This window comes from Eurosta solidaginis, chromosome 3, assembly GCF_040869045.1.
Source record: "Eurosta solidaginis isolate ZX-2024a chromosome 3, ASM4086904v1, whole genome shotgun sequence".
NCBI classification, from domain to species: Eukaryota; Metazoa; Arthropoda; class Insecta; order Diptera; family Tephritidae; genus Eurosta; species Eurosta solidaginis.
Window position 1 is genome coordinate 115,827,278 of NC_090321.1, and position 21,185 is coordinate 115,848,462.

General features: G+C 40.5%; 1 protein-coding gene and 1 long non-coding RNA gene across 4 annotated transcripts; one reads left to right on the forward strand and one right to left on the reverse strand.

Moving 5' to 3' along the window:
- The first annotated feature begins 917 nt into the window (after positions 1-917).
- LOC137244245 (uncharacterized) lies at positions 918-5,917 on the forward strand. 3 transcript variants are annotated; one of them, XR_010950855.1, is made up of 6 exons: positions 918-1,310; positions 1,373-1,515; positions 1,600-1,947; positions 3,672-4,037; positions 4,101-4,280; positions 4,343-5,917. It is a non-coding gene; the product is annotated as an uncharacterized lncRNA (long non-coding RNA). The 3 variants fall into 3 exon arrangements; XR_010950854.1 differs by having other exon boundaries at positions 1,600-1,955; positions 3,672-4,280; XR_010950853.1 differs by having other exon boundaries at positions 3,672-4,280.
- Positions 5,364-10,510, reverse strand: LOC137244244 (uncharacterized). Its single transcript, XM_067772970.1, has 2 exons — positions 10,365-10,510; positions 5,364-6,362 (listed from the first exon to the last, which is right to left on the reverse strand). The coding sequence occupies exons 1-2, from the start codon at positions 10,479-10,481 to the stop codon at positions 6,051-6,053; spliced, it is 429 nt and encodes a 142-aa protein (XP_067629071.1). The 5' UTR covers positions 10,482-10,510; the 3' UTR covers positions 5,364-6,050.
- Positions 10,511-21,185: the final 10,675 nt, after the last annotated feature.

The following is a 21,185-nucleotide window of genomic DNA, read 5'->3' on the forward strand; positions in this document are numbered from 1 at the left end:
CCGAAACTGACATCTTCAAAGATGTTAAACTTACCATACAAGAGGGTCTTAGACTCATTCGAAATGAAATACACGACACTTGGTACAACGAATTTTTGGAATTTTCAATTGAACATCCAAATTTATATGCAGACATACATAGAACCAGGAAAAATCACTGCTGGTTCAGGAAATTAAAATTTCCGACAACGGAACTGAAGAGACTAAACAGAATCTTGGCAGGTCACACATATGACAAGTCCTATTTATTTAAAATTGGCGCCAACAGATCCGAAAGATGTAGATGCGGCCATATTGATGACTACATTCATCAAACTTTCGTATGTGGACTTCTCAGCAACACCCGTGACACCTTCAATCTTTTTAAAAATCATCATAATTTTAAAGATATTCTATGTGATAACAATTTAGCCAAAATCACTGAGCTCATATATTTTTTCCAAAAAGCCACTTTTAAATTTTAATTAACTTGACTAGCTATCAATGCTTAATAAATTTCATGTAAAAACATGTTTTGTACCGTATATGTATATTATAATTTTTTGTATAAAGGATACAACAAAATTTTGTTTGTAATCCTGTATGCCATCCACCAAGCATAAACCAATGCACGTCGGTTACTCGGTCGTTATGACTTCAACATGTCATATGAAATGCGCTCGCCAAACAAACGTCAATTGACCAAATGTCATTTCGTTTCATTCAACACATTTGTACATACAAAAACTTTTTGTAATAAACTACAAAACCTCACACGAGTCGAATATAACCTGGAACCTTAAAACTAAAACGCAAACCTGGAATCAACAACACTACTGGAATCACAACACATTTGGAATACAACCTGGCCTATTAGAGATTCAATTGATCCTGGCGGCCATAGAACTTTGAACCCAAAAAAAAAAAAATAATAATAGCAAGAGAAGAAGTTCAAGATTCATTATATAAATTGTGAACTTTTGCTTAAACTGGTATTATAAGTGATTTACAATCATCACTTGACTATAATAATAAAAGAAAAATATTGTGCTACAGGTATTTACTTTGCGACGTGTTAGCTGCTTAGGCACGTCTGAATGTCGCAAGTATATTACCCTTATACGTTTGTTAATCTTGCGATTTAAGAGGCAATCTAAGCGTCCTCTTGCCAGCTATTGGAATTGGAATATTCAATTCCCAAAACCGGAAAAAATACCGTTTTTTTATTTCGATCGGGCAATTCCTGGATATATTGCAACTACTTCAATAACGTCCATAAATATAACAACGACAACCTTCCGAACTAAAAGCATACACCACGGAGTATCCAAGTAAGTAATCTAACATTCTAAAATTCAAAATTACAAAAAAACTATACTTCCTGACGCAATAGCAATGGCAGCATGTAACATCACACGACAACGCCTCAGATGGAGCCAAGTACTTTATTGAAAACCTTTTGTTTCAAATATATGAACTTTTTGACGACCAGAGTTTAGTTGATGTGACATTCAAATTAACAAATCCATCTTCCTTGTAAGTAAACTTTTATTTGAATTAACGCTATTGCAGCTTGTATGTCACATATATTAACTACGCTTGTTATATATGTATTTACAGAATTACGGCTCATCGTCTAATTCTATCGGCGGCAAGCCCTTATTTCGGTGAACTGTTCAAAAGGGACAACGGGATTTGTCCACTTATAGAAACCACCAATATCGACAGCGACACTTTCGAGCGCTTAATCACCTTTTACTATACCGGCAAAACGCTCATAACCATTGACAATGTGGATCGGCTGTTAAAAGCGGCTTTAATACTACAATTGAAAGGCGCTGTTGCAAACTGCTGATTTTATAATAGAGAATATAACCCATTTCACATTGCAGCCAGCATATAGTCTGGAGAAGTAGACTCAGTGTGAGACACTAAATGAAAAAATTCTGGCTTACGAAACACAAAACTGTATGCATGTAAATCAACGTGTGCGATTATTTGAGCATTAAATTTATTGTTTTATTATCTCGCAGGTTGTTGTTGTTGTTGTAGCAATGCTCGCCCCACCTAATAGCCGCGACCGATCACAAATTGTCATCAATATCCTCTAACGGGAGTCCAAGGAAACGTGCCGTTTCAACAGGGGTGGACCATAAGGAAAGGGGTGTTAGAGGCGTTGGTTCCACATTACAATTAAAGAGATGGTTGGTGTCATGTGGGGACACATTGCAAGCAGGGCATACATTTTGTATGTCGGGGTTGATTCTGGATAGGTAAGAGTTTAACCTGTTACAGTATCCAGAACGAAGTTGAGCAAGAGTGACACGCGTTTCCCTGGGGAGTATGCGTTCCTCTTCTGCGAGTTCTGGATATTTTTCTTCAAGTACTGGATTCACCGGGCAATTCCCGACATAAAGGTCCGACGCCTGTCTATGGAGTTCACCAAGGACCTGCTTGTGTTTTTCCGCTTCATACGGCTGGGTTCTCAGGTGCCGTATTTCCTCAAAATGCTTACGGAGATGACTCCTTAGGCCCCTAGGCGGTGCTGGTTCGTCAATCAGATGTCTGTTGGGATGCCCAGGTTTCTGGGTATTCAACAGAAACTGTTTGGTCAGCATCTCATTTCTCTCCCTGATGGGGAGTATTCTCGCCTCATTATGCAGATGGTGTTCTGGGGACATAAGAAGACAGCCCGTGGCGATTCTGAGAGCAGTATTTTGGCAGGCCTGTAGTTTCTTCCAGTGGGTGGTTTTTAGGCTTGGCGACCATATTGGTGACGCGTAGCACGTAATCGGCTGGCTAATTGCTTTGTATGTGGTCAAGAGCGTTTCTTTATCTTTTCCCCAGGTACTGCCAGCAAGGGATTTGAGGATTTTATTACGGCTATGAATTCTTGGAACAATTGCGGTTGCGTGCGCACCAAAATGTAGATCCTGATCAAACGTCACACCCAAGATTTTGGGGTGTAGGACAGTCGGTAGCGTAGTGCCATCGACGTGGATGTTCAATATGGTCGACATTTGGGGCGTCCATGTTGTAAATAAGGTCGCGGAAGATTTAGTCGGTGACAATGACAGGTTTCGCGAGGCGAAAAAACTGGAGAGATCAGGGAGATAGCCGTTTATTTTATTGCATAGCTCATCGATCTTTGGGCCTGGGCCTGTGGCCATTATTGTGCAGTCATCGGCGTAGGAAACGATTGTGACTCCTTCCGGTGGTGAAGGTAGCTTAGATATGTAGAAATTAAACAAAAGCGGGGATAGGACACCACCCTGTGGCACCCCTTGTTTAATTCTCCTTTGTTTTGATGTTTCGTTTCTGAATTTCACCGATGCCTGCCGACCACCCAGATAATTTGCGGTCCACCTTTTAAGACATGGGGGAAGGGTGGACCCTTCCAGGTCTTCCAGTAACGAGCCATGGTTGACCGTATCAAAAGCTTTTGATAGGTCTAACGCTACGAGTACTGTTCTATGGTGGGGATATTGATTCAAACCGCAATTTATCTGGGTGCTAATGACATTTAGCGCGGAGGTAGTGCTATGGAGTTTTCTGAAGCCATGCTGATGAGGGGCTAGCTGCAAATGTGCTTGGAAATGAGGGAGCAAAATGGCTTCAAGCGTCTTTGCCACTGGTGATAGGAGAGATATCGGACGATATGACTCACCTACGTTAGCTGGTTTCCCAGGCAGGTAACCCAGAGCAGTGAATTTTTAGATTTTGACGCCAAAAAGTTGCAACCTATCATAGAAAGAGACAATTTGCATGTACGGTGCGAGAAAGGTGTTTTTAATGCTGTAAAACGTTGGTATGAACATAATGCTTCTGCGCGCAAACATCATATGCCAGAATTAAGTGCTTGTCTGCGGTTAACCCAATGTAATATGGTCTTTAGTATGGCTAATATTCATCCGTTACCGGGTTGTGAAAACTTGGCATTCAAGGTTTTAACTTGGCATAGATACCCCTTGGCTCGTTCTAAGCTGACATTGAAGTATGCAGAGAAACGTGGTGGCCAGATTCCTGGCGAAGAATCAGTTTTGGCTCTTAACCGATGGGTAAATAATACCGGGATATGCCTCTTTACAAATGGTTAATGATATTATTTGTAAAATGTTAAGGGACAATCAACAGTCGGTGCTAATGACCAGTATAACAATAGCTTCCCGCTCAAGATCACGGATCGAAAACTATTTTCACTCTAGTGATAAGGAGACTCCTTGAAGATTTTCGGGAGTTTTGCTGTTGTCGATGTGGACAGAATATTGATTCGGTACATTCCGGAAAATACCACCATTAAGGTACTTGCCCGACCATCTCGGGAAACCGCATTAACCCTTCTACCCTCTTCATTCCCTTCCAGATCGTAAAAAGGATTTGGTTGAGCTGCAGGCCGGCGAATACGTTTCCCTGGGATTGTAGAAAAGAGGATACTGGCCGTTGATTGGCTACGGATAATTGTACAATTTAGACTAGCAAGAACAAAATTAGCGACCAAGGTGAAAAAGGCAAACAAGTTGCATAAAATTATACACAGCAGACAGAATGAGACCATTCAATAAAGTTCTCACAGAACCATAAATGTAATACTCCTATATTGCTAATAGAAAATGCTCGCAATGTGTTTTGAATTCGAAATCAAAACAAGACAGTCCATAAAATTTGTGTGATTGTAGCAGCATAAGTGTGACAAGAAAAAATTTAAATTTAGGTACATTCGAATGTTGAATACAAAAACAAAAACGTTTAAACATCAATATATCGGCACTCTGATGTTTGGGAATGTACCTAGCCTTTTGTAGCAATATAGGAGTATTACATATATGCGCAGAACACCCCCAGCGGGTTAGGGGATCAGAATATACCCGCGGTAGGTATGCCTGTCGTAAGAGGCGACTAAAATACCAGATTCAAGGGGCTGTGTGGCGCAACCCTTCAGGTGGCAGCGCAATATATAGCTTCTCCAAACCCAATTGTCACCTATCCGCGGCGAATCCTGTTTCACTAACAGACGAGGCTCTGACGCCCCAAGCTCCTCATGGAACTTGGGGTGGGGAGGGAGGGAATGGCCTGAAGGTTTAATGTGGCCACATAAATCGTTCCCGAGATGGTCGGGCTAGCGCCTTAATTGTGCTATGGTACCGGATCTGTATCCGGCAAAGGACCATCACATCGATAACACCTCCCAAAGCCTTCGGGGAGCAACCTTATCGCTACAACAACAAGAACAACAATTTTTTAACTATAATTATTTATATATATAAATGATATTTTTTTTCTTGTAAATATAATTATTAAATATAATGGAAGTTGTAATGTGTTTTCAGGTGCGTTATTACGTTTATATTAATGTTGTGTAATGAGTTAGAGAAAAAAGAAAACGTTATCTATTTGAATGCTGATTTATTTAATTATAATTAATATGTATGCACTACTATATAAACTACTTTGCGACTATTGTTTCAATATTCAATATTTCTTCATTAAATTCATTTCATAAGTAGTTTTGTATGAAATAGATACTTTATATGTATGTACAAAGCATTGCAATTAATTTGAAACACTTTATTCAAATTTCAAGAAAATTCCAGAAAACCAGAATTCCATCAATACTAGATAAAAAAATTCAACTTTAATCCTAAAATTTCTGCTTATTTTTGACAATTTTTTTTTTTCTGAAGTGTTTAGCATATTCTCCCAAACAAAAGAAATAAGTTTATATAGAGAAATGGGCCTTAAAAAAATGCATATTCAGAAAGTTTTTAAGATTAAGAAAACTATTTTAAAGCTTGGGGTGACTTAAAAAGTTTCTCGAATTTGGAGTGTTCCAAATTAATTACTATGCTTGTTGATATAAAATTATGAAAAAAAATTTAGAAATTGACAAAACAACGTAAAATAGATAAAATTTACATATATTTGTGTTTAAATTTGGTCCTATATTTTTGACTACGGCCACGGTTTTTTTTGTCTGTCGCTAGAGATATATTCTTTCAACCAGTTTATAGAAAAACGCTGATGCTGGGCATTTTTAAGTTGTAATGGCTTTTGAGAATGTGTATAATGGTAATTTAATCATTAATAGACTGTGGTTTTAACGACATTTCTATTGACTTGAGGGTTTCGTGTATGGCTTTAAGCGTATTTAAAATTTCGCAGGTTAATTTTTGTTGCCCATTATTAAATTCTCTTTGCCTTTCGTCTTGGTCTTCCATATGTTTTTTTTCGGCAAAAGCACCGCTGAAAGTATTATAACCAGGTTGAGATGTAGCTGGGTCGAGTACGGTAGAGTTTGTCTTTGGTTGTGGAGTCGCCCTTGAAGTCACTTTTGGAGTTTGGTTAGTAAGATCCAAAAATTCTAGGTCATCTTTTATTTCATTTGTCTGCAAATAAAAACATAAAATGTTAGTATACATAAACAAGCAGGAATAAACATTTGGATTCACGACACAATCCAAAAAAACATTCGCCTTGCCGAACTTATTTTGAACCTTTGGGTTCCGACGTTTTTACCGAGAATATTTATGTACATTTACTTCAGAAAGTCCCCCTTCCTATAATTCTTTTGTATATTTTTTAGAAAATCCTTTACGTTTTTGTTCACGCTGTATAAGTGCAGCATATTTACAGAACAAGAAAAGGTCTTAATCATTTCGTGTAAGTGCCGGAAAAGCTTTTCTGTAAAATCTTCCATTTAATATCGACTTCGCTGTCTAAATAAACGGCGTATACGAAAATTGGTTCATCACGTCATATGAGCGTAGTATTATGCAATACTTTCTTCAAAACTAAAAGCTTGGCATCCAACTCCATTGCTGATATATGTATGGACAGTTCTTAGATGTATATAATAAATTGATCAATATTTCTTCCTCCAAATTCACACTTCATCAGAGACAATCCCTCGCTTTTCTGCTCAATCTCGCCCAAAAAACAAATTTCTGCTCTCTATTAAGTATTCACACGTTCACCGTGAAATATTTTTGGTGTTGCAGCTTTTTTAAATGCTAAAATTGACAAACTCAAGAATGAAAAAATGAAAAGCAGCTTAGCATACAAAAAATTCAAATTACAGAAAATGTATGCTACCACCTTCGGAGCTAGTGATATGAATATCGCAAGAAATAACGAAAATACATATTCAACACTCATACAGAAACACTACCTTGCGATAACAAAGCATCAGGGTTGCTTTTTGCGATATAATTCGTATCGCAAGGATACAGAAACGGGCTACTGGAAGGGTCTACCCTTCCCCAATGTCGTAAAAGGTGGACCGCAAATTATCTGGGTGGTCGGCAGGCATCGGTGCAATTCAGAAACGAAACATCAAAACCAAGGAGAATTAAACAAGGGGTGCCACAGGGTGGTGTCCTATCCCCACTTTTGTTTCTACATATCTAAGCTACCTTCACCACCGGAAGGAGTCACAATCGTTTCCTACGCCGATGACTGCACAATAATGGCCACAGGCCCAGGCCCAGAGATCGATGAGCTATGCAATAAAATAAAGGGCTATCTCCCTGATCTCTCCAGTTTTTTCGCCACGCGAAACCTGGCATTGTCACCGACTAAATCTTCCGCGACCTTATTTACAACATGGACGCCCCAAATGTCGACCATATTGAAAATCCACGTCGATGGCACTACGCTACCGACTGTCCTACACCCCAAAATCTTGGGTGTGAAGTTTGATCAGGATCTACATTTTGGTGCGCACGCAACCGCAATTGTTCCGAGAATTCAGAGCCGTAATAAAATCCTCAAATCCCTTGCTGGCAGTACCTGGGGAAAAGATAAAGAAACGCTCATGACCACATACAAAGCAATTAGCCAGCCGATTACGTGCTACGCGTCACCCATATGGTCGCCAAGCCTAAAAACTATCCACTGGAAGAAACTACAGGCCTGCCAAAATACTGCTCTCAGAATCGCCACGGGCTGTCTTCTTATGTCCCCAGAACACCATCTGCATAATGAGGCGAGAATACTCCCCATCAGGGAGAGAAATGAGATGCTGACCAAACAGTTTCTGTTGAATACCCAGAAACCTGGGCATCCCAACAGACATCTGATTGATGAACCAGCACCGCCTAAGGGCCTAAGGAGTCGTCTCCGTAAGCATTTTGAGGAAATACGGCACCTGAGAACCCAGCCGTATGAAGCGAAAAAACACAAGCAGGTCTTTGGTGAACTCCATAGACAGGCGTCGGACCTTTATGTCGGGAATTGCCCGGTGAATCCAGTACTTGAAGAAAAATATCCAGAACTCGCGGAAGAGGAACGCATAATCCCCAGGGAAACGCGTGTCACTCTTGCTCAACTTCGTGCTGGATACTGTAACAGGTTAAACTATTACCTATCCAGAATCAACCCCGACATACAAAATGTATGCCCCGCTTGCAATGTGTCCCCACATGACACCAACCATCTCTTTAATTGTAATGTGGAACCAACGCCTCTAAGACCCCTTTCCTTATGGTCCACCCCTGTTGAAACGGCAAGTTTCTTTGGACTCCCGTTAGAGGATATTGATGACAATTTGTGATCGGTCGCGGCTATTAGGTGGGGCGAGCATTGCTACAACAACAACAACAACAGGGAGTTAGGCGAGATAACGCATTCATTTTCAGCACTACGTCACAGCGAGAAGGCCTCAACGCTACGTCGAAATGCTCCACATGTAAGTAACATGGTTATTATGTTTTCTTTTGTAAACAAATAAAATATTAAGTCGCTTTGATTTATGTACATATTTATGCATACATTTACGTGTGGTTACACACCTGACCATAGTGTGCCTAGCTTTGGTTATTTTAGCTAATACTCTCATTTGACCGGAATGATTTGAGTGAGAACCTGTATATGCATATATATATATACATACATATGTACATATGGATGAGTTTCTTTCTTAGTTGCGATTGCCAAAGTTAGTGATCAACAAGTGGTTTTTTTTTTCTCTTTTTCCACCTATTTTCTTTTGATGACAAAGTCATCAATCCCAGCTACATACATATCAGTTTTTTTTATTTTTTCGCCCTCCGAAAGCATACGTATGTGAATGAATATGTAACCTGTACATATGATTTTCCATTCTCTTGAAAAAGATAGTTCAATGACCATACATATACAGATCAGCTGTTGAGGTAGGTTAGGGATATGCATTTAAGTACCCCCAAACAAAAATTGTTAGAAGTTAAGTAATGTAATTTTTTTTTTTGAATTGGTGGTTTGTACAACTTATAAGATAGCTTTGACTCCTTATCTTTACTTCTAAGATAAATCATGCTTTGAATTGTAATAAAAATATTGTTAACATGAGTACATAAATCTATTAGTTTCGTCTGATTAAGGATAGTGAGAGTTTATTGGGGCCTTTTTAACCACATTAAAGGCAATGGTTGGGTGGGTCTAGAGCAGCCAAACCATCTACATGTGCTGCAAGGTGATGGGCGTCGAAGCTCTGAAGGAGTAAGTATGGATGTCAATGGGTAAGTCGATGGGTGTTTTTTTTTTGAGTCGTGTGCAATATATTTTGTCTTGTTAGGGCTAGGGACCGAGCCAGCGCACACGCGGCAGTCGTAGGACAAGACTTACCCGGCCTTTCTAGACGACCCTCAATCGTTTCCTTTTTCCACCCTGTCCACTAGTTCATAACATGGCATGGCGTATCCCAGGGTTATTTTTTATAAGCGCGGCCGATGGCCGCCTACGCAGAAAGGTGTTCTGCGCAAAAATACTATGGATCCCACCCCCGGTTTCGGAGGGACCCGCGGGTTTTTTTCGGTTTTTCGTTAATATCTTTTCAACGGGTAAAAAAAGTTAACTTCCGCTTTCGGATTCTTGATCTAGACGTGAATACGCGTCTTTTGTAACCTCACTCGAAAATTTTGGGCCAAATTTCGGTGGGTACCGTAAACTGAACTATTACCAAAAATACTATGGATCCGACCCCCGGTTTCGGAGGTACCCGCGGGTCTTTTTTCGGTTTTCGTTAACATCTTTTGAACGCGTTAAAACGTTTAAAATTTTCCGTCTTCGGATTATTAATACTGATATCAAGACGCGTCGTTTGACACCTCTATCGATATTTTTGGTAGCGTATTAGCAGTCGACCCCTCAACTAGACTATTACCATTTTTGGTAGCGTATTAGCAGTCGACCCCTCAACTAGACTATTACCCAAATATCTCCGGACAGAGATAAATTTTTTCTTTTCCGCCTTCGGATTATTGTTCTCGAGAATAATACGCGTCTTTTGACATATCTCTTGATGTTTTTTGACGCGTATTAGCTTTCGACCCCTCAACTTCAAAATATTCCACATTTTCCCGAAAACTGAAGGCATAACGATATTACACAACCAATTTGGACAAACTCACATTTTGAAAACCAGATACCTTTCCCGAGAATCCATTTATTTTAATTCCCCCCTTACGGAAGCGTATAAGAGGGACCCGATGATTTCCAACAAGTAAAAATAAGCTGCGTTTAACCATGTTTTAAAAAATAGTCAACATTAATATGTAGGGACGAAACTTACTTCTAAGTACCGATAAATTTATTTACGAAAGCTCTGCAGTATGGCGAATATCAGCTATTTCAACACATCCCTATGATGGTAGTAAATGAATTATGGTACAATTGCCGTGTTTTTTTATACGCGTTTACGTTTACATCTGCACGTGAAAAAAAAAAACTTATCCACGCTTAAGGCCCATATTATGTATGTCACCGTGAATGTTTGCATCGCATTCACTTACATTCACATTCACCCAGAATTCGTATTTTATAACTTCTTAAGTATTTGCGTTTATCGTCTTACGTAGTCACTACGTATTCACTGAGACTGTCAAACCAAATACGTAGCAAGTATAGCCACTTATTACTTTTGTTATTTCGGAAAACTTTGTAGTGCAATTTTTTCGGAATAATATTGTTTCAACGACCTGACAATGGTAAAAAAAAGAAAACATTTCAATATTGATTGTTTGAATGTTTTTAAAACCAATTACTTGTTTATTTTCCAATGTGCTCTTTTATATTGAGCTGTTCATAACTATAGTTTATATATAGCATAAAAATATTTGTGACATGGCAAATTCCGTTTAAATTCCGGGGCAGTGTTGTGGAGGGCTTGCAGCTTTTTGGAGTGTGTGTACTTAATAAAAGTGGCTACGAGTTGCGATTGAATTTTGTATGTTTCCTTAACTCTTTTCCAAGTATTGCCGGCAATCGATTTGAGGATTTTGTTGCGGCCTTGCACTACAGCTGCAATTTTGGTACCATGCGCCTTGAAGCTCATACCACTATGGCCGTATGGGCTGCGCTCAAGCTTCCCTAGGCACAGCCTCATTGCAGTTGTTAACGCTACACTCTTTGTAACGTTAACCTGTTCTTTCTCACAATATAAAAGCTGAAATTTTTTAAGGCAAACAAAATTTCTGGTAAAAGTCTATAACAGGGGTCGACTGCTAATACGCGTCCAAAAATATCCAGAGAGGTGTCAAAAGACGCTTATTAACCTCGAAAACAACAATCCGAAGGCGGAAAATAAAAATGTTATCTCTGTCCGTAGATATTTACAGTTGAAGTTGGCAATTTTCATATGGTTGTTGTAATGTTGTGCACTGAAAAAAGTTTTGTGTACAAAGGGATTTTGCACGCATTTAATTTTAATCCCACGCACGGCCGAAGGCTGTCAACGCAGAAAGGTGTTCTGCGCAAAAATACTATGGATGCCACCCCCGGTTTCGGAGGGACCCGGGGTAATTTTTCGGCGCTTCGTTAATAAATTTTGAACGAGCTAATATTTTCCTTTTCGTTTGACACCTCTCACGATATTTTTGGGCGCGTATTAGCAGTTCTAGAGTATTGCAAATTTTCTAATTTCTTTTTTTTAATATTTTGTGTTCGAAATTTATTACAAAATTCCTGTTAGGCAAGGTGCACACGAGGCTACGCGTCATAGACGCGTACAAGATAATTCATATAGCTACAATTTCTCTACGCCTCAAGATCTGCACACGAAGCTACTTTCGATGGTCGCTACAAAAAGCAAACAATTATTGAAAAAAATAAAAAATTAAATTTCTTCAGCTATATCCGTCCCCGAAATCAAAGGAAAATAGGTATTAAACGTTGTTTGCATCCCCGTGCCTTTGTAAATTATGAACGGCAATTTTAAACCACCGCGGACTAGAGAAAAGGGTGATTTCTAGTTTCCAACACTTTTTAGCCTTTTAAACGCTTCAACAATGTCTAACAATGCTGTTGTAATGTTTAATACTCTTTTCCGCTTTGGTAATATACCTTTCACGCACTTTTATTAACTAAAGTAACATTTTTTAACAAATTACACAAATTTGCATACAAAAAATGTAAACAAACATTTTGTTCTTCCTTTTTTTCAAGCGTACGTACGCTCAGCGACCAACATTGCTTTACGCTTAGCTACACGAAAATTTCATACTTTGTCGCTTTCATGCAGCTGACGCCTCGTATGCAACTCTCCATTCAAATACATGTGTTCGGCATCAAAGCGTACAAATTTCGCCTGTAGCGTCTATGACGCGTAGCCTCGTGTGCACCTTGCCTTACAGTACCCAGATCGAAGTTTAGCTAGAGTGACGTGCATTTCCCTAGGGAGAGTGAGTACTTCCTCTGCTAGTTCTGGAATATTTTCTTTGAGTACCGGATTTTCCAGGCAATTCCTGGCATAGAGGTCCGACGCCTGTATGTGGATATCACTGAGGATCTCTTTGCGCTTTTCTGCTTCATACGGGTGTGTTCTCAGGTGCCGTATTTCCTCATAATGCTTATGGTGATGACCCCTTAAGTCGCTGGGAGGTGTAGCCTCATCAATCCGATGTCTGTTGGGATGCCCAGGTTTCTGGGTATTTAACAGAAACTGTTTGATTGGCATTTCATTTCTCTTCCTAATGGGGAGTACTCTCGCCTCATTATGTAGACGGTGTTCTGGGACATAAGAAGGAAGGCCGTAGCGGTTATGAAGGCAGTATTTTGGCAGGCCTCCATTTTCTTCCAGTGGCCTTTAGGCTTGGCGACTATATCGGGGACGCGTAGCATGCAAGAAACCGGCCAATTATTTTGTAAGTGGTAATGAGCGTCCCTTTATCTTTACCCAAAGTGCTGCCGGCAAAGGGAATTAAGGATTTTATTACGGCTCTGGATTGTAGGGATAATTTCGGTTGCATGCTCTCCCAAATGTAGATCCAGATCGAACGTCTCACATAGGATTTTTGGGTGTAAGATAGACGGTAGCGTGATGCCATCGGCGTGGATGTTCAATATGGTCGACATTTGGCGCGTCCATGTTGTAAATAAGGAAATGGTTTTTTACTTTATTACCTAGCTCATCGATGGGTGGCCCGGGACCTGTAGCCTTTATCGTGAAGTCATTGGTGTAGGATAGAATGGTAACTCTTTCTGGTGGTGAAAGGAGATTCGATATGAAGAAGTTAAACAGAAGCGAGGATAGGATACCACCCTGTGGTACCCCTTGTTTAATTCTTCTGGGCTTAGATGTTGCGTACCTGAATTGTATCGATGTTTGCCGACGAGACAGATAATTTGCGATACACCTTTGTGGCTTAATTTACTACGTTGTTCTAGAATCAGCAGAATCACTGATTTATATGAAAATTTAAAAAAAAAGTAGCACGGAGGTATAATTATTATAGTTATTAAGCATCCACAATAAAATTATTATTTTCCTATTACTCGTAATTAGGTTTTGACATAAAACAGTGACAAAACCATAGTATAACTGTTAGTTCTAATCAGTGACTCATTTAATAGGTTTTTTTTGTTGACTCGTAAAAGTCCGGTTAAAACGTTTCCTTTGTGAAAGTTTATGGGATTCCGGGGAAACCGATAGCATTTTCATGACGAATCATGCATCCTTTTTCAAAAAAATCTACAAACTAATAAATTCCGGACATTTTTCTTATAAGGCCGAAAATAAAAGTTAAATTCGGACTTCTATTTTTTAAGAACAGAATAAAAGTGCGACCCCATAACTAAGATACGGTTCGTCCAAATGAAAAATTTTTTCTACCAATTCATTATCGTAAATATCTGGATTTGAAACCTGTAGGGACACTACAATTTTTGCTACTAATAATAGAAACTCCCCGAAGGTTTCGGGGAGTGTTATCGCTGTTGATGGTCTTTTAGCGGATATATACCCGGTATGTTCCGGTAACAAGCACCATTAAGGTACAAGCTCGACCATATCGGGAACGATTTAATATGACCACATTGAACCTTTTAGGCCATACCACCATTAACTTTTTCTGAAGGACTTTTATTACAAAAGGAATAACAATTTGGGTCCCTGGCTATAATTTTTATAGGTTTCGCTTTTTTTTATTCCTGTGAAATTTGAAGAAATATGCATCCACATTGAATGAAGCTCTAAATATAACTGTAAGGTTCATCTTATGAACTTTCGAAAATTGGACGTGCGCTTTGCACGCGTAACGCAGTTACTCCACTCAAGACACCAAATTGCCACACACAGTAATTTTAGTTTAGTTCTTTATTTATTAGGTTTTATTAAATTATATATATATGTTTTATAATTTGCCTACACTTAGTTTAGTTTGTAGGCTTAGCTTAATTATTTTAGTTTTTAATAATTTCACGACGCACACACCAAGTCCAAAATTTTAATTATCATTCTGCCAGCCGATTTGTTCTGTGTTCAAGTTGTTCCACACCCGTGGGTAGACAACGGGTGTTGCAGCAACTTGAACAGAGGGTGACATTTTATTATTTATTAAGGCTCTGTTACATAACCTTTATCGGCTGTTTATGGAAAATTTCAATATTTTTTCTCACGAGATGTTAATATTGTTCAGTTTTTACTCAACTTATAAAAAAACGACAATAAAAAAGCGAAGTGAATGAAGCAAACGCGACCCAGAAGCAAGTGAATATTTTGACAGCAAAAATGAGTGTTCATGACATTTTGAGTCGCTATATAATACGAAAAAACGTAAGACAATTACCTGCAGTCACCGAGAGTCACTGAAGTGAATGAATGCTCTTATATGATACGAATTTGTTTTCCCTTGGGTGAAAGTGACTCCTCGCGTCGCTTTGCGTTATACATAATAACGCCGTAAATAGTGCTTAGGAGACACATCTAGCGGCAGTGGTTAAATAACTAGCTACAGCACAGGGTGTACCTAAGACCAGAGACACAACATTCTGATGGCCATAGTGTATAACATATTGCTGAATCAGTTGCCATGAATAGCGGACACGCACCATTTTAAGAGGTGATACATAGAATTAGTGTAGAGGTGTAACATAGAAAATTATTTCAGTTATATCTGAGTAGGTATAATGCGTATTGAAATTTAGTAGTACCAATTTTATGCGCAGCCATTTCAGAGGTATATTTAAAGTTTACGCTTAGCAGTCCATATTGTTGTATTAACAGTGCTTCGCCCCATTAAATGGGCACAACCACTCACAAATTTTCATAAAAATCCTCTAAAGGGAATCCAAGGAAACCGGCGGATTCAGCAGGGGCGGACCATAGGGAGATGGGTGTTAGAGGCGTAGGTTCCCCATTATAATTGAAAAGATGTTTGGTGCCAAGTGGGGACACATAACATGAAGGACATACATTACGTATGTGGGGCTTGATTCTGGACAAGTAAGAGTTTGACCTGTTACAATATCCAGAACGAAGTTGGGCCAGGGTGACTCGTGTTTCCCTTGGTAGTGTGCTTTTTTCTTTTTGTGCAAGGGTGGGATATTGCATATTAATAACGGGGTTCACCGGGCGCGCCTTGACAAAGGCGTTTACCGAATTTGTGTGAATTTGACTAAGGGTCTGAAGCAAGCGGCTGTGTAAGTAGGTGCCGGATCTCGTCATAGTGCTTTAGGAGGTGTTCCCTTAATCGCCGTGGAGGCGGTGCTATATCAAGCACTTGTTTGCTAGAATGTCCTGGTTTGTGACAATTAAGCAAGAACTGTTTGTTCAGCATTTCATTGCGATCTTTAATATTGAGCTCTTTGGCTTCACTATGTAGATGGTGTTCGGGAGTCATAAGGAGACGTCCGATGGCAGTTCTATTGCAGCCTTTTGACAGGCCTGTAGCCTTCTCCAGTGTGTACTTTTAAGACCAGGCGACTAGACTGGTGACGCGTAGCTCATGAGCGGCCCGCCAATTGCTTTATACGTGGTCAGCAACGTTTCTTTATCTTTTCACCATGTGCTGCCGGCAAGCGACTTCAGGATTTTGTTGCGACTTTGTACTTTAGAAACAATCTCGGTGGCTTGAGCCTTGAAGGTTAGACTATTATGGAACGTTACCTCTAAGATGTTTGGGTGAACGACAGTCGGTAGTGTGACACCATCGACACGTACGTCCAATATTTGCGACATCTGTTCCTTCCACGTCGTAAACAGGGTGGCCGTGGATTTTGTTGACGATAATGCCAAGTTGCGCGAGGTGAAGAGACCGGAAAGATCAGGGAGATATAAAGTTTAAGCGTAAACGTCTATAGATGTAAAAAAAACACAGCTAATATGCAGGTGAAAGCAGCAGAGTTGAATTTTATATATTTTTTTGTTTATTTACATTTCTTGGGGGAATATTTTGCACAGTGTACCACGATTTGGTAGGAGTCGCTGTAAAAGTCTAGTTGAGGGGTAGACTGCTAATAAGCTAACAAAAATATCGAGAGAGGTGTCAAACGACGCGTCTTGACATCAGTATTATTAATCCAAAGGCGGAAAATAAAAATTTTGACTCGTTCAAAAGATATTAACGAAAAACCGAAAAAATACCCGCGGGTGCCTCCGACACAGGGGATGGAATCCATAGTATTTTTGCGCAGAGCACCTCTCTGCATTGGCGGTCTTCGGCCGCGCTTATAAAAAATTACCCTGGGTGGGTCCAACATCGGTTTGGAGACCAAAACTATATCCACGCAAAACACTTATGTTCACAATTTTTTTTTTGTGAGTAAACAACATTACAACAACCACATGAAAATCGCCTAGTTCATCTGAAAATATCTCCGGACGGAGAGAACATTTTTCTTTTCCGCCTTCGGATTATTGTTGTCGAGGTCAATACGCGTCTTTTGGCACTTCTCTCGATATCTTTGGTAGCGTATTAGTAGTTGAACCCTCAACTAGACTTTTACCCCACAAATTGTCATCCTCCCAGTAGCTCCTTGCAGCGGGACTGCACCATACTGTCCTGCTCTGGGAAGGTGTCGAACACAATCCGGGTCCTTCTCCTGACCCCGGTCCTGAGAAATGGTTTTGCTGCGAATGCCGGAAAAGAATATTTTAGGGCGGTCATACTCCTGCCAGTGTGTCACGTGCAAGGGATGGTTGCATCGGACAGGTTATTCTGGGCTAGATCCCAAAACCCGACGTCTTCGTAACTTTTATAAATCTTTTGCGGCTCCTTGCTGTTCACGCCCAATGGCGTCCCATAGTATACGCCTCATCGCCCCCACTATCTTTCAGCAGATCTGCTGCTTAGCAAGTCACAACAAGTACCCGCTGCTGCTCGAGCCCTACGTCGCCACCAGCTCATACGGCCGCTCCCACTCATAACAACAATATCCATAGTAGAGTCGGTAGCAATGCCGAACATCAGCCTCCGCCCCCTCTTTTCCAGCAGCAGTCGTATAGGTAAGGGAAACAGACTCTTACAGCCCTATTCTTGCATTTGACAAATTGTCAATAAGTTGACAAGTAATCAAGATTTTTATCAAGTTGACAAATATTTCTATTCTGAGCATAACTTGACAACTCTAAAAAACTCTACGACCTGTGCTTTTCACCATTCTGTGGTGACCTAAATAAAGTAAACAGAAATCAGCTGTTTAGTGCACAAATCGCGAAATGGAATAAACGTAAGTGTTACGTCGCTGGTAGTGTGGATAAATCCACGCCGTTGAGTTGTTAGCGCGGCGCCATAACCCGTGCTTACGAAACAAACCCGCTCGTCAGCTGTCAGTGCATTTTCACCTGTTGTTCTCCGCTAACATCAACAACTTTCCTTTTCAACGAGCCTTTGGAAGCGAGCGGAAGTATTTCATTAAACAACTAAAATTAACAGCATAATCAAATTTTTATCAATAAATATCTTTGTAATCAAGTAGCTTATATTTGCATAGTTAAACACAAGTGTAAGTTGAATTAATTATATTGTTGAATCTGTGAATCTCAATAGAAAAATAAATTGCAGATTTTAGCGCTACACACATCCATAAACGTGTTGCTGAAAATATTGTTTAATTAGCATTGTCGCTAACATTTCTAAAATACTTGTTTGATCAATACTTCGCTTGAGAGCTCTTCATAAGCTTGCAGAACACAGGGATTTACAACTTTAAATCTCAGCTTTATAGACTGCATTGGGGACACTAATCACGCGGTGCGACATAACCTCAACCTTTAGTTAAAGTACTGGGTGAAATGGCATTTAGTTTATCGAAGGTGAGCGGCATACCCTCTGATGGTATAGTCACCGACACAACTATCTTCACTACCAATTCCGTTACAACAGCCACGACTGGTGTTGCTATTTCTACCGGCGACACGGTTAGTACTGGGAGCGCGTCAATGGAGATGCTCGCGCCACCACCTGCGCTAACAACTACGGCTGGATTGGGAACTGTAACTAAGGCAAGTACAGTTATCGCATCAACCCCTCGTCAAGCTGGAGGTGTTTTTGCTGAAACCGAAACGTCACCACTTCGTACACGGTCAGGGATTTTACGAACGGAGAAACCACGTAAGCGCGCAAGCATACCACGCACAAGTGCATCTATAATTGCTCCCATAGGCGAAGAAAGAACTCAGGTAACTTGGTGTCCTATGACATATACCTCTGCATCGCACGGAACTGAAAATGCAAGTCCATCATTGAATATTTGTGGTGAGTTAAACAGTCTCAACATAAATAATCGAAACACTTCCCAAAAAATATCTTATACGACGAATGCGTCGTCGGCCTTTGTATCGGCACCATATAGCATAGGGCCAAACAACACAAGATCCTCCATAGGTTTAGCTGGGTTTGGCTACGATCCAGTGTATACGTGGTCTCAATACCCATGGGCAGGTAGGGTTGGCGGACCTAGCTCCACCATGCATGACAGCGGATTGTTTTCAGGTATGGGTTTACCTAATACTGCAGGTATTTTTTCAAATGCAGATGTGAATAGAAATTTAGCACCGCTCCACGGTACGACACCTTTAATGCCCCACGCGAATATTTTTGCCAAACCCGACTAATGTAACAGGAAATCATTCGTCTCACCCCTCGTTGGCTGATATAACCCTCTCGTCCTCTCAGGTTGCTACGCGCCACGTTATGTCCAAAGATTTACCAACGTTTTCCGGTAACCCTGAAGAGTGGCCCGTGTTCATCACGAATTTTGAGCAGTCTACGGAAAGGTGTGGTTTCACCGATCAAGAAAACCTTATACGACTACAAAAGTGCCTCAAAGGCCCAGCACTTGAAGCCGTACGTGGAAAATTAATGATGCCGAGTACGATTTCTCTAGCTATTGAAACATTGAGAATGCTGTACGGGCGACCTGACGTTATACATCACACTTTGCAGCGAAAACTACGACAACATCCGAACGTAAAAATGGAAAAGATGGAAACTCTAATAAATTTTGCATTGGCACTGCAAAATTACCGCGCAACCATGCAAGCGATCGGGCTGAGCGACTACTTGAACGATCCAATGCTAATAAATGAACTTTTAACGAAATTACCATGCGAGTTGAAACTAGATTGGGGTAGATATAGGTGTAGACTTAAAGTTGTTCGATGAGTGGCTCTTTAATCTAGCAACGTGTGCTAGTCAGGTTACTCCAATTAGCAATGGGTCTGGTCAAACAGAAGTGAAGGCTGCTCACAGACGAGGCGAAAGATTAATGGTACACGATGTCGTCGATGCGAATAAGGGGGATAGGTGTCCTAAATGCGGCAAGGACCATCGTCTCTCCGATTGTGCTGATTTTCGAAACTTGAGCAGAGATGCAAGATGGCGGATGGTTCGCGATCTCGCATTTCGTCCGTCGATGCAACTCAAGTAAGCTATGTGGTATTGATGGTTGTAAAATGCGACATAACCCGTTGCTGCATGGTTCCACGCAAACTAATGCTAGGGCCTCGGAATCCAACCAAGGTACAAAGAACGACACTGTTATATTTCATGGAAAGAATTCTCAAGCATTATTTCGGTACGTTCCGTTCTACAATAAAGAAAGTCCATTGACACGTTTGCGTTTATAGACGAAGGGTCTGCTTGTACTCTGGTGAAGTGACAGATGAACTTGGCATCGACGGACCAACAAAGGAGCTATGTTTGCAGTGGACAGGGGAAATTTTGCAGAGCGAAGCTGACTCGAAATGTGTATCCATCCAAATTTCCGCCCAAAGAAACGGTGCGAAACAATTTTGTTTACAAGGCGTCCGTACGGTATCAAACCTGAACTTACCTGTTCAAACGCTTGAACTGTCTACAATAACTGCGCGTGGACATTTTAAGAATCTTCCGATCTCTCCATACAAAGCGGTGCGAGCACGAATCCTTATAGGCCTTGATAATTTAAAATTAGGTGCGCCTTTGGAGATACGGGAAGGCAAGGGAGACGATCTTATGGCAGCAAAGTGCAAGTTAGGGTGGTCAGTTTACGGCCGAAAAGATGAAGCGGATACTTCCCTCTCCCTCGTAATGCACGGATGTGACGTTGACGATCGCCTCGAAGAACTCGTAAAGTCCCATTTCTCGCTTGAGGCCATAGGTACCCGTCCCCTTAAACCTTTGATGTCAAAGGAGAATGAACGTTGTCAGCTTATTATGGACTTGAAAACACGGTATCTGCCCGATGAGAAACGATGGGAAACTGGACTACTCTGGAAACACGACCACATTGAACTACCGAATTCTTTGCCGATGGCTTACCGTCACCTTCGCTGTTTGGAAAATAAAATGGTCCGAGATCCGGATCTGAAATCTTTCCTCATCGATACAATTAGGGATTATGAACGAAAAGGCTACATTAGGAAGACGACACCTGAAGAAAATATAGCAAATCGTGGTTTATTCCCATATTTACTGTGACCAATTTAAACAAAAATAAAAGACGCCTAGTTTGAGATGCTGCTGCCGCAGTCA

What these genes read in the sequence shown, in the direction of transcription:
- LOC137244244 (XM_067772970.1), bottom strand. Translation starts at nt 10,481, where the DNA reads ATGGTTAAACGCAGCTTATTTTTACTTGTTGGAAATCATCGGGTCCCT. An exon ending in AGGTATCTGGTTTTCAAAAT is followed by an intron (nt 6,363 to 10,364) that starts GTGAGTTTGTCC and finishes TTTTATTTGCAG; the next exon opens with ACAAATGAAATAAAAGATGA.